The sequence below is a fragment of the Paramisgurnus dabryanus genome, chromosome 7 (genome assembly GCF_030506205.2).
Source record: "Paramisgurnus dabryanus chromosome 7, PD_genome_1.1, whole genome shotgun sequence".
In the NCBI taxonomy this organism is placed as follows: domain Eukaryota; kingdom Metazoa; phylum Chordata; class Actinopteri; order Cypriniformes; family Cobitidae; genus Paramisgurnus; species Paramisgurnus dabryanus.
Genome location: NC_133343.1, coordinates 33,656,059 through 33,670,577, shown reverse-complemented (window position 1 = coordinate 33,670,577; position 14,519 = coordinate 33,656,059). Strand labels below are relative to the sequence as shown.

The 14,519-nt window shown below is 35.6% G+C and overlaps 1 protein-coding gene across 3 annotated transcripts in view; it reads right to left on the bottom strand.

Annotated features, from left to right (window-relative positions):
* Nucleotides 1-14,519, bottom strand: part of mtss1 (MTSS I-BAR domain containing 1) — an 82,335-nt gene that overhangs the window by 54,625 nt on the left and 13,191 nt on the right. For all 3 annotated transcript variants that reach the window (XM_065279623.2, XM_065279624.2, XM_065279626.2), the window contains exons 2-3: nt 8,434-8,495; nt 1,913-1,986 (exon numbers count right to left, since the gene is read on the bottom strand). In XM_065279623.2, coding sequence (XP_065135695.1) covers nt 1,913-1,986; nt 8,434-8,495 — 136 coding nt within the window. The remainder of the gene's footprint in view (nt 1-1,912; nt 1,987-8,433; nt 8,496-14,519) is intronic.

The following is a 14,519-nucleotide window of genomic DNA, read 5'->3' as shown; positions in this document are numbered from 1 at the left end:
TAAACGTGTCACAATCTCCATTTGTTTACATCTGCTTCCCCATGAGTTCATGTGAATCTTAATAATATCCTGTAATGTGATGGGCCATGATTTTCAAATCTTTTTGTGTGAGCATTTTTAAGATTTGAGAAAACAAAATGTGTGTGTGTTGCAAATAAATTTCATAATTGGACAATATTTCAAAAATCCTGTAGTTTAAGCCCAGCCTTAATTGCAAAATTTGCTGTTAAAATAAACATTTTTGCATAATATATATGTGTGTGTGTGTATTGTGTGTAATTATTATGTATATTTAATCACATACACATATATGCATTTCAGAACAATTTTTTGTTTTGTTTATATATAAATATAGAATATACAAAAATATAAATAAATAAATATACACATGTAAATGTTTCTTAAATGCATACATGAATGTATGTGTATTTATATATACATAATAATTACACACAGCACACACTTATATATTATGCAAAAATCACTTTTATTTTGCAGGCGATTAATGTAGCTTAATCTATGCCCAGCACTAAAATAAACCAAAGATAATATATTCGAAAAAGATAAGGAGAAAACCAGGATTACTAAAGTCATACATTTTCAGTTTTATGATAAAAGAAAGCTTGTAAACTGTGATTTCAGTGCTATTTTATAAAAAGTAAATAAGCTCTAAAAAAAAAAACTGTCTGATGATTTCCCAGAATATTAAAAAAATTACTAGGATATAATAAACAAAAATAGTTAAAATAAACAAAAGATAATACACTTAAAGCAGACACGATGGGATAAACAGGATTACTAGTGGTGTAATTTATAGATAAGAGAAAGCTTGTACTAACTGGCAAAATACAATGATTTTCAGTAATAATATTTTATCCTCTTTTCCTCAGGATAAGTAAATTCGCTCTAAAAAATGCTGGACAAATATGGATAAACCCAACTTTCTGGTTAATAAATAACCATTTGTTGGGTTGCTGTTGTAGTGTGTAAATAGTTTGAAACGTAAAAACAATAATACAGAAATTTGTTTTCATGTGAATGCAAGAAGAATCATTAATCTTGTGTACAACATCCATGCAGGACTAAACAAACAAAAACCCAAACAAAAAGCAAACTGTGTACATAAAATTCAGAGGGTAATGATTCAGAACCCAAATCTCATGTAAACACATTGAAGATACAATTTAAGTCCATTAGGCAAACAATGAATAATAAATTATTAAAGTATCTAAATGAAAACAATAAACATGCAAAGCTAAGCTGTATGAATATTTATTGGCTTCAGTTCACTGTAAAAAAAACTTTGCTGCCTTAAAATTTTTTGTTAAATCAACTCAGATTTACAAGTCATATCAACAGAAATAAGTTGTCACAACTTATAAAATATCGTTGAGAAAAGTCGACTTAAATTTATAAGTTGTAACAACTCAACTGTAGTTATAACAACTCATCTCTAGTCAAGATAAATAATAGTAAGTTGAAATGACTATCCGAGTTGATTCAACAAAAAAATTTAAAGCCAGCAAAGTATTTTTTACAGTGTTGGTAAGTGATGTGTAAAAGACTGATCAAAACCTGAACCGAGTTAAACAGTTTAGCAATGCTGAAAATTCCAGAGATTTTTGTATGGAGTCACTTGACAGTTTTATGTGCATCATCAGAAGTACTATCACTCTGAAAGCTATAAACCATGCCGTCTTCTCACTTCAGGGTTACATCACCTATACATGCCTTAAAAAGTTAAACGTTTGGCCCTTTACAGTCCGGATGACTGGAGGCGTTCAGAAATGATGAACAACCGTTCCTGTGAAGTACGATTTGCCGGTTTTGCTCATTATGATCACCAGAGAGGCTGTCTTGTTTGTGTGGGGAGAGACAGGCAGGCAAGAGAGAGAAAGAAATCTCATCTTACCCCGTGTTCCAGTTGCAATGTCAGCCACTTTCTGGAAAGCGTCCAGGAATGAGCTGGTGACAATGATCGTCGTCCTGCAACAACAAAAAGAGAAAAAGTTGTTTATAAGAAAAGCCTACAAAAGTTTTTGCATTGTCTGGATTCTCCCTATCCAAACAAAAACTTCCACTGACAGATTTTTGGAGTTTGCAGCAGGTATAGCTAAAGGGGCCAACATTAACAGTACTCCTGACCGCAACGCTTTGGCTGAATGACATTAAAATAGCCGAAGATACTGATAACATAACTGTAGTACTAAAAAGTTATTAACATATTAATTATAGATGAAAACATTAGACTTCTGCAAAATTTGGCTAAATATTGTTTATGGAAGTTAGCGTAGCATATTATTGATTATCATCAAGCAACTGCAATGTTTTAAACACGTACAGGCAAATTAAATGTCATTTCTGTGAAAACCTGCAAAAGATTTTGTTTGGGTTCTGCAGATGTAGGCTTTTTCACGCCTGGCTGAATCCTAACAGATTTTCCCCTGTATCTTTCAAATAAACCCCTGGATCATTTGTTTAGACAATCTTCTATACCCTTCTCCTGTTTAGATGGAAAACTTCAGTCTGAGCAGCTCAATGGAAAGAGTTCACCGTGTTCATCGGCTGGGACGTGGGCCCATGCTCGCGGGGTCAATGGTACTATTGTAGGGATCCTTTCAGAGCGCTCATTCTGAAGAGAGAGATCTCAGCTTATCAGAGGGAGCTCAGTAGTATCAGGTGATACAAACTACAAAGTACAGCCTTTCAGCAATACCCCCACCGTTCCCCCAAGTCCTATAGCTTTTGTGCTCGATAGGTAGATGTTCAGGCAGACATCTCTTTAAAACGGTTTTGGTTAGAATAGGACGTGTGTTAAGTCAACGCTATAGACACAGAGGAAAACTAGATTACTTTCCTTTTATAAAATACTGAACTTAAAATTCACTTAAAGAAATAGTTTACCTATAATGTTTTTATCCTTATGCTATCCCAGATATGTTTGTAAGAGAAAACAACAGGGTTCCTACAGGTTTCTTCAAGTTAAATTCAAGTCTTTTTAAGACCTTTTTAAGACCATTTATATAAAAAATTAATACCCATTTCACGTCCCTACCAGCAAAGAAAAACTAAAATACTTAAACTTGTGTTCATTTATTTTTCCGATGTGAAATGGGTAAAAAGATTATAAGCCAAGCAAGTGTGAAAATTTTTTTTCAGTAGGCCATAGAAAGTTTGCCAAACAATGTAAAGTTGTTAAGGAATTTCTGAGATTTTCTTTGATTTTTCCCGCTTCTCCTTTGCCTGTTGCTGTGTTGTGTTGCAGTCTATGATTGTGGTGATCTTCATTTACTGAAGGTATCACGTGTTCGCAGTATTTTGTACTGTGACCCGGGACTGTGTTGCGTTCTCAATTATTGGATCCGCCACTCTTTATTTATACTACTTTATTAAACAAACAGAGATGCAAACACATGTATGTTCAAAAAAGAGAAAGGTAATCTAAGCCCTCACACCCAGGCAAATATCCAGATACTTAGGCTACATTGCCACAGACCCCTGCCATCCCTACCAACCTAGGTATATAGAGAAAAATGAAAATCGAAAATCAAAAGACGCCGACATTAATTTGGAATATTCAATTTCATTTTTTATGTTAAACCAAAACTCTTATTGAACTATCTAGCACTTCTTCTTGCTTTACTCCTTCTTCCTCTTCTTCCTGGCCACCTCCTGCAACGTATCCAGGGCCTTCCATCTGGCTGCATTCATTTATATTAATTTCACATTATATTTCATAAATCCAACCATAAATGAACAAAGCTGACAATGTTTGTCAAAGCATCACAAAACACTTTACTGTTTTTGCACTGACATATGAAGCAATACTTGTGTAGATGACCCCTTTTATCAAACTCTTTTGAATACAATAATATGTATAGTATATTAATGATAGAAAGTGCAGGTCTAGAGATTATAAATGTAATCGGTGTGTTATGGTTTATGTAGTTTTCTTTCCTTTTTTAGATAGAGCAGAAGCAGTAAAAGTGCCTCTTTTAATTCCTCTCTTGCAGATTAAAAGAGCTTAATCCACTTATTATTTTAGATTCAAAAGTCTACTTGCTGTCCCAGTGACTGGTGACTTTATATTAGAGCTTTGCGTTTTTTATATCTAGAGTCAGCTTGAGCTTTGCTCGTGCAATGGGCTTAATTAACATTCACATTGCTTTTTTGCTTGTGATCTTTGAGCAAACTTTTTAGATATAAAAAGATGGTTCATTAATAAGAATATTATTAAACAAAGGGACGGAGAAAGAAAGTGCAGCGCGTGGTCGTGACTTTCAAACCAAGCCAGTTGTTATCGCAATAGAAACGGAGGCACGCAGCTTGAAACTGCACGTGAACATTAACGCTGACTGACTCTGATCACGGCCGTTTTCCTATCGACTCGGGTTTTACACATAATGTTAATCGGACCCGGTCCTCCGTGAAAACCTCTATGCATACAACTCTGCTCAAGTTCAGAAACATGTTACGCTGAACTCGCTTCATGTCGCACCCAATTCATCGAGAAACAGAGAGCATGTGAACGTACAGCAGACTCATCGGGAGAGACACGATGTGCTCGCAACCAAAATGCCATTAATAATAAAAAGGCGCAGGCGCTGAAAAGCGATGTGTTTGCATCCCTGATTTAATCAAAATGTGGTTGACAAAGAAACTTTTAAGGAAAAATACAATATGGAGAAGTTACATACAGCACAATTTTTAAGACCCAGACATCAAAATTTAAGACTTTTTAAAGTCTTTTTAAGGTATTATTTCCAAATTCATAAATTCAATGCTTTTAAGGCTTTTTAAGACCCCGCGGGAACCCTGAAACAAGTAATATTTTGAGCTTATGTAAAAATTAGAATGTAAAGAAAAAGACCCAAGCGATACATTCAAAACATTCATAACTTTGAATCTCATTGGTTTAAGCATCCGTTGTGAGAAAACACACATGACGATGTATATGTAACAAATTTTCATGGTTATACTGTGTGTTTTGGATCTTAAATTGGAACAGTTTTATTTTTTATTTTTAGATCTAATTTATTCTTATTTTTACTATATTGTTCATTGCATTTTGTTATTTGTTATTGCATGTTCATTTTATGCATCCCAGTTTTGCTTATGTAAAGCGCTTTACAAAATAAAATTATTATTATTATTAATATTATTATTATGACAGCATTTAACTCTTTCCTTGCCACTGACAGGATAACTCGTCAATTTAGAGAAACGCTTCCCTGCCAATGACGAGTATTTCCGGCAATACATAATACTATTATCCACCAGGTGGCGCTCTTCCGAAACTTATAAAACCTGGAAGTATTGCCCTAGGGCAAACAGCTGTATGTCCGTGTATGTTTTGAGAATCGCTCTGAATCTGATCTCTATCAAAAATCCTTCATAAAAACACAATTATCTCAACTTTTTGCTCAAAATTTGGCACTTTTGAAGAAACCTACCCATATTTGAGAGGTGATAAAAGAGAACTAATGAAGGTAGGATGAAAAGTTTTTTTGTTTTTAAAGCAGAGGGTCTGTTTCATTTAATTTATATTTTATGTTTATAAATTTAAAGAAAAAAAATTCTGGAAGGCATTAAACTTTTGTGAAAATTATGAAAAAATCTGGCGGGCAACTTTTTTTAAAAACTCTGGCAGGGAAAGAGTTAAAGGGGACATATCTTTAAGTGCTATGATTGGGTTCCCAGTGCTTCTATTAAACAAGAAAATGTGACCCAGGTACACTATTTTCTGCAAGCATGTGAAAAAATAGGTAATTGAAATTTGTAGAGCCCGACCGATATGCATTTTTTGGGGCCGATACAGATATTAGGGAGTAAAAAAAGACCGATAACGATATATCGTCCGATATTCTTTATGTGTATATTATAGTACAGTACACATATACTACAGTATATTATACTACAGCAGGCTACTGTACATATAATACACTATATACATTAACAGAATATACTATATATAAATACTTTTTTTGTAATGAACAATCACAAATGTGGTGATCAAACACTTAAAATGACGTGACAAAGATATGTAATATAGGCAGGTGTGTTTTACAAGTTAACAATAAACTTTATTATCCAAAATGATTCTAATATAAGTGCACAAAACAGTAAACTTGACTAATTATAAATAACTTTAAAACATAAACAAAACAAAATACATATAACTTAAATGATTGTCAGTTTTGACGAGGATAATGTTATAATGGGCTTATTTTGAAAATGGAAACTTATAAAGTCATTGTTTATTAGCTTTACAATAAGTTATGTACTTCACAAATTAATTAGAATCTTACCGTTAAGACGACAATGCTTGAATGCTGACAACATACTGATGTAGGCTTATGTTTAATGTACTGCATAACGTTTTTATAACACGAACCCACAGTGTTCTGCCGGGACTTTAAACTTTTATAAAACTAAAGCGTCTTCTCTCCGCCTCTTTAATTTAGCGAGGGTGTAAAGTTGCGCGAGCTTATTTAATCAATTGCTTTGAAATGAGCATGTTCAGTAACAACACAAGCAGCTGTACTCCCACAGACTGCGCGTCAGTTAAAGCGCGTCCTTTCTCCGCCTCGCGTCATTTCTTCCGCTTGCGTTTTAAATAACTCGCAAGTGGACAAAAGAGACGGATTAAAAACACCAAATGTAAACCGGAATGTGTCTTTCTCGCCCACTTATAATCCAATCGACCAAAGCGCGTCTTAATACCAGGTGTAAAATGTTGTGAAGAAACCGCGTGGCTGCCTCCACCTGAACTGAGAGACTGACTGAAGTGAAGGGGGGTTGGCTGGTGTCACTACAGTGAGTGACCTGGGTCACCATTAGCAACCAGTAGGGCGCACTCTGCTGGACAAACAAGTACTTACATCTTTCAAAAGCATTTAATGTCTTCTGTAAGGAACGTTCATATCGGCTTCATATCTGCGGCTTATACGCCGGTACAGATATATCTGCGAAAGGCTCATATCGGCCGATAAAATCGGCAAAACGATAAATCGGTTGGGCTCTAGAAATTTGGCTCCCATGTGACATCAAAAGGGGATCTTATAATAATAATACCACCCCTTAATCTGAATAAGTTTCAATTTCAACAAACCACCATTATGGCAATCAGTGTTTGCATTTCATCAGCTTATTTGCATTTAAAAAGACACACCCATTTTTGCTCACACCTACAAAGTGGCAATTTTAACATGCTATAATAAATTATCTATACAGTGGGGATTAATTTCACATCTTAAAAAAAGTTTTGTGAAATGTCCCCTTTACTATAAAATTGTCCATGTGTGCTCAATCCATTTTTGGGTGTACTATTCCTTTTAAAATAACACGCTTTATTTAGTACAAAAACCAGCATTCAAAATAAACCTAGGTAAAAGATTATTCTGTAATGCTATTGATTTTATGTTGACTAACATGTAAGCAGCAATCATCCAGTTAGTCTAGAGTCTATATTTGCATGTACTATGATGTGGTTCAACGGGACAAAACGTGATAAATAATGGGTAAACATTACCCAACACTGTTTAAAAAACACCAACATACTTGAAAGTCAAAGGTAACTCCGCTTTAGGCAGTCTAGACAGAGGAGCAGCAGTGATGGTTTGTGAGAGTGAAGCGTGTTTGATGTTTAAAGTGGACCTTTGGGAGGGCCATTAGTCTGTTTAGACTCCAGAGACAGAGAACAGAGAGGTCAGGGAGAGGGGATGCACCATAAAGTAAAGGACAAACAAGAAAGAAAGGTCTTTTCTGTTCTTGATATGGCTCTGGTATGTCTTGTTTCTGCATCATTTTATTGATTTAGAGTACTTGGTATGGAACCTATGCCACTTTACTATGGGATAGTACGGTCCGGTACGGCTCGGTTTATGCCTTATTCAGTCCGACGCCATGTTGATTTCAAACCAAGGCTGTGAAAGATGAATGTCCAGGGCGCTTTACACCGATTGTATCAGGATGCTGGTCATTCACCCATTGCATCGTGCCATATTATTTTCGAATAATTCAACGGCCCGTCGTCAATAATTCCTTACATATACAATTAAGTATGGATCTACATTTCTTATTCATCTAAATCTTGATTTCTTAATAAAGACACAAAAAAATCGAATGCGCAACATTAAACCTAACAAAACTCCACGTCTTCACGTCCAAAATTTCAACTCGTGCCCCTTTGTACATCATCACCTTCTCTATAAATCCTTAAGCATTCATTTTCACCATTGTTGTTTCTTTTAAAGGTCAATTTCTTACATGTTCTCCATTAGCTCAATACTGTACCGATATTGTGCCAGGCTAATGTAATAATCAAGCACATTTCCTGCTTTCGAAACAGGATTACTTTAATAAGTCCCTATTCAAATGAATGCTGACTGTGATTGGTCATGTCTGTGTTTGAGGATGGAGGTCTGTTCTTACCTCAACTGAGATTGTAGCTTGGCCCCTTTGGTGACAAAGTCCTCCCAAGCAGGATAACTTGCCTACAGAGCAAACAAAGAGAAAGAGAGGGAGGGGTTAACTAGGGTAAACCAAGGTAATCATTACACTTTACCCACAGGACACTGATCATGATCAATACTGGTCTATTTCAAAGACAATTTGTAATTATTGACTAGATTCACATAAATCCATACTGCATCAGACATTGCCAAGAGTCATGTGTTTTATCCTGGCAAAAAAAATCAATAATTGATAGTCAAGAAATGTATATATGTACAAAACTAAAATAAATTGTATTCGTGCTCAAGTTAACTTTCCATTAGAATGCTACGATATTGTTAAACTCCGTTTAAATCTCCCATACCGGAAACTGAAGATCAGCCTTGTGTCAAACGCGGAAGTTAAGCGTGCACAAAGTCCAATCCAACTTACATCAAAAAGCGCAAACACTTTGATATTTTGGTTTCCTATATCAAGGGTTTTCAAAATTTATGACAGCAGGTCTCCCTTTCTTCACAATCTACACAATGGTGCCTCCCCCCTAATATGTGCAGAAGTCAAGACATCTAATATGCAAATAGAAACTAATAAAACAAACTTATGCCGTTTACCTATTAAAAGAGCAGAACATAGCTAAAATTGCAATAACTTTGAATCAGAATAATCACACAAGAAAGCTTAAATTTAAATGGCTATTAATAATTATACAAGCATCATTGTATCTACAATTAAATGAGGATCATGCATATGTTCACACTGTTATTGTTGTTAAAATGTGTACGTATTTTTCACCACTCTGCACGCCTCCCCTGTCATGCTGATGCCCCGAGGGAAGGCGCGCCCAACACTTTAAAACCCCTGTCCTATATGGTTTATGGGCCTACTTCCAAATCCCGGTGTTTGAACTGCAAAACAAATGCTAATTGTAAAACAATCCACATAACAGAAGGTAAGCGTATGCTATGTTTACGCTATAAACATTTTGACACAAACGCTGTCACAAGGTAAAAACTTTAAAGTGAGTGAAGCTGACAATGGTGATATATCATTCACCTTAAACAGGTTGGCACATTCAATAACTGGTTACGCAACAACTAAAAATCAAGGTAACTGCAAGGTGGACTTCATAGCTACAAAAGAAATGAAGTATTAAAGGTATTGTTCAATCAACTTGTAAACCTTGTAAACCTTAACCATAGTCTGTTCTCACTCTGTGAGTTGACGTCTTAAAGCACTACAGACTATTTGCATAAATCACAACGTCTTTTAGATTTGTTTTTTCTAAGACGACTTTTTCTCATCACTGATCCCAGCCTGACCTGAAGTCAGTTGCGGTGTGTTGCTTTTTCCGGCCCTTGTCAGTGGAAAAACGCTCCCAGAATCTAAATAGAGTCTTGAGGCTTATAAAAAGGTTACTTGTCAAACTACCTACATATGGGGCAGCCATCTGTTGACCCATCCTGAACATTTTTAAGACTCTTAGAAAGCCTACAGAAACACAATTTCACATATTCATTCACATTTTAAATCATAATTTTGCATACATTTTCAAAAACGTTAACATCATATTTATTTCAAGGTACATTGTGTAGCTTTTAGAAGGATCCGTTCGAAAGAGATGCAATATAATATACATAACAATATCAGTGGTATATAAATCCTTACAAAATTAACTGTATTGTATTTATTACCGTAGAATGAGCCGTTTTTATCAACATACACAGTGGCCGCGGGTCCACTTAAATGGCTTCCATTTCATATCGCAATGTTTCTATAGTAGCCCTTAACTCTTTCGCCGCCATTGACGAGATATCTCGTCAATCAAGAGAAAACGCTTCCCCACCAATGACGAGTTTTTCCGTCTTTCCGCAACTTTTTAAACCCGGAAGTATTGCCCTATGGCAAGCTGCTGCATGTCCGTGTCTGCTTTAAAGATCGCTCTGAATGGGAACTCTATGAAAAGTCCGTCACAAAAATTGAATTATCTCTGCTTTTTGCTCAAAATGTGGTGTTTTTGCAGAAACCTACCCATATTCAAAAGCTGATTACAAAATAAATACTGAAGGTAGGATGAAACGTTTTTTTTTGTTTGAAAGCAGAGGGTCTGTTCCTTCATTTGGTATATTGTATGTTTATATATTTGAAGAAGAACATTTTCTGGAAGACATTAAAATTTTGTGAAAATCATGAAAAACGCTGGCGCTGGCGGTGAAAGAGTTACAAACGGTTATACAGACATGTTGTCACTTTGTTGTCTCAGACGATGACGTGTTTGTTCTGTGGCAGCTACCGTAGCTTCATTAAGCATTTCGAAAGGGAGGGGTGAGTCTCACTGCTACAAAATCTACATACTGGTCCTTTAAATTATGCTTCCCTTTCATTATACCCCAAATTAAGGTTTACAACATAGTACAGTATGTGCTTATATAAATAGGGCTACTGAAAGTATAACAGCTCCTGATGTGATTAGGGATGTAACGATTAAATTGTGTGTCCCATAAAACATGCCTGTCTGAAATCGATTTTGAATCACAAGGCTACGATTCTTTGTTTCATGCACAGCTTGTGCGTGTACAACGCACAATCAATCTAAAATCATTATGAGTCGGAGTCGTTTATAACGTGCATTTAAAAAAGCAACACTAGTAAAATAAAAAGCATTCAAAATATTCTTTATTATCATGAAAATACCTGAAAAAATTTGAAGAACAGCGATATAAATATTCCTGTAGACATTTCCTGGAAGAGCGTTTTGTAATGCTACTTCTTCTGTGGCACAAAGGGAGTTTCTGCCTGAGAGCGCCCCCTGGTGGTCGGATGTGCTGGGATTACACCGTAATTCATTCAAATTCATTCATTGAGAAAAAGCGCATTTGCACGGTTAATCGTTACACCCCTAGATGTGATAAGTAAAACATTAACACCTATAGCTAATTATTCGTTCAATCTGCTTGTGACTGAATACAACACATGCGACAAATCACAGGCAGCTGTATAAAACATATCAAACAAACGCCTACTTCCTATCGTTGCCATTCTGTGTCTTGTATTGATATTCAAATAAGTCAAATTCAGAATGTAATGAAATCTGTTTACAAGGTCAAACAACATTTGCAAGCACGTCGCAAGATTCACAAGAAAGTGAACAATACTTTTTTTTTAAGTGAACCATACTGTAAGGTCTTTAATTATAAAATAAACTAATAACAAAAAAAAAGAAGAAGTAATTGTAGGCATTTATCTAATGATTTTACCATATGACAATGAAGTGACCAAACACAAACTAAAAACAATAACAAGGTAACTACGGAAGAACAGTATGAGACATCATATCAACAGCAAACCTTGTCAACCACTAGAGATTGCATTCTTGATGTGGTCAATTGCTGACCATTATTGCTTTAAAAACATAGTTCACTATTGTTTATTTAAAACTTTAATCCAAATTAAGCTAATGCTGCAATAACAAGTAATCTGTAGCAGCTAATCCTATCTGCAATAAATCCATTCGTTTTTATTTCTTTGTTACAAACTTTCTAGTTTGTAAAGAGCGAGGGAACACTATGAATACACAGATACAGAAATTGAATGGATACTAAAAGGTTAGTAAATACTAAACCAGTAAAGATTTTAGGGATGTACTGAATGTTGGGCAACTGAAATTATTCGGTCTAAAACAGCAAAAAACCTTTCTCAGAAACTTTAAAATGCTTCCACAACTGCCGACATGTTAGCTGCATTTGTAAAGCATGCACACCCCTTACTGGTTGCTATTTGATCGCATCATCAAAAATGTTATTGTTCTGTAAAATTTATTGTCTTTTTTATTTATGCGGACAAAGTTGTTTTGCTATTTTTGGCCAAATAGTTTTGTTTGCCATAAATTTGCATCCCCAATTATGTTAAAGCATTAAAATATAAACATTGGACAAAACACACCAAATCATTGTGTTACCAAACTATGTTGGGTTATAACAACCAAGCACTGGGTCATTTTAACTAGGGCTGCATGATTAATCGAAAAAAGAATCATGATCTCGATTCATACATAAATGCAATCTTCTTTCTAAATGACAACGATTCACTTGCATATACAATATTTCCCTGTATTCAGTATTTAGATGCTGCATTCACGTTTTCACGTATTTACATTACAACAATCCAAGATGCTATATCAGTCAAGATAGATAGATAGATAGTTTATTGTCCTGTAAACAGGAAATTTGTTTTCACAAACTGTCATACAGTACACACAGCCAGTACAAACATATATACACAAAAACAACAACAAAACACAAGATGGTGAATGTTCAGCTTTGTAACTTATTGAGGATTGAGATCGCCGATGGTACAAAGCTCAAACTTGCTCAAACTCACACACTGTAAAACCAAACCGTATTCATTCACCAATCAGTAGGGATGTAACGATTCAATCGCGTGTCCCATTAAAAATGCCTGTCTGAAATCGATTCTAATTCGCAAGGTTGCGATTCTTTGTTTCATGCACAGCTTGTGCGTGTACTACGGCTCTGTGATCAGTAGGAAGTCCTTATCAATCTAAAATCATTATGAGTCTGAGTTGTTTATAACGTGAAATTAAAAAAGCAACAATCGTTAAGTAAAAATCATTCAAAATATTCTTTATTATCATTAAAATACCTGAAATAATTTGAAGAACAGTGTATAAACCTTCCTGTAGACATTTCCTGGAATAGCGTTTGTAATACTACTTCTTTTGTGGCACAAAGGGAGTTTCTGCACAAGAGCGCCCCCTGGTGTTCGGATGTGCCGGGATTTCACTGTAATTAATTCAAATTCATTCATTGAGAAAACGCGCATTTGCACAGTTAATCGTTACACCCCTACCAATCAGACCCGATCGTTTCTCTCCTCGCTTTTTCCTCATTTGTCTAATAAAAAATGCTCATGCATCGGAGCTCTTCGTAAATAGCCATTATAAGATGTTAAGACACTAAAATGGTTTACCAACTAGTGCAATGTTTTACATATAATTAAAGTGGCCGTTATGCTGATCTCTCTTAATGTTAAAAGTAGGGCTGGGAAAAAAATCGATTTGATTTTAAAATGGAGTTGGTAGGTCAAATCGATTCATATTTTCAAAAAAATCTATTTTTTTAGATTTTTTTCTCCCCCTCTGCAGTATAGTGCAGTACATACAGTGTTTCCCAAACATAAGCTCTACTGGGAGCTCTACTTTTTCTAAAAAAAAAATCACTTTACGAATTTCCGTATTTTCTGAACTCGACTGGATGACCCGTGTTTTGTTGAGAGAGCCCGTGAAGATGCACGCGTCATAAACTCATCATCCAGCGCGGCAAACTGGATCAACTACATACTGAGGTAACTAAGGAGCCAGGGAACTACACTGCGACCAAAATTGTTGCATATGCTTATGTGCATATGTGTTTATAGCATCCAAGTTGGCTTCATTTTGCGTGCAAGCATGTTGTGTGCGTTCACGTGCTCTTTGTTTCTCAATGAATTGGGTGCGAAACGAAACAAGCTCAGTGTCACATTGTATCCTTTCATGTTTCTGAACTTGAGCAGAGTTTTACCATTAGAGGTATTTCTTCCCTGAGAGGACCCGTATGGTTCCGGGTTTATATTTGAAATGGTCAGTCTGGTCCGGGTCGGTCCTAGTTTATTACTTTGGGTCCCAAGTATGATTAATATTGTGTGTAAAACGGAGTCGATCGGAGAACGGCCGTGAGCGCTACCGCGCTAAAGCTCGAGTGAAGTTTCAGCTTGCTTCCGGTTTCTATGGTGATGACAACTGGCTCTTGTTGCGACCACGCGCTGCATTTTCTTTATCCCATTTTTTAATAATCTTACTATTAATAGACCATATCTTTTCTAAAATCTAAAAAGTTTGCACAGAGATTGTAGCAAAAAGAAGTGCTAATGTCAAGCCCATTGCACTGAACGAGCAAAGCTCAAGCTGACTCAGGATATAAAAAACGCAAAGCTGTAATGTAAAGCCTGTTATCGGGACAGCAAGTAGACTTTTAAATCTGAAATAATGAGTGGATTAAGCTTTTTTAATC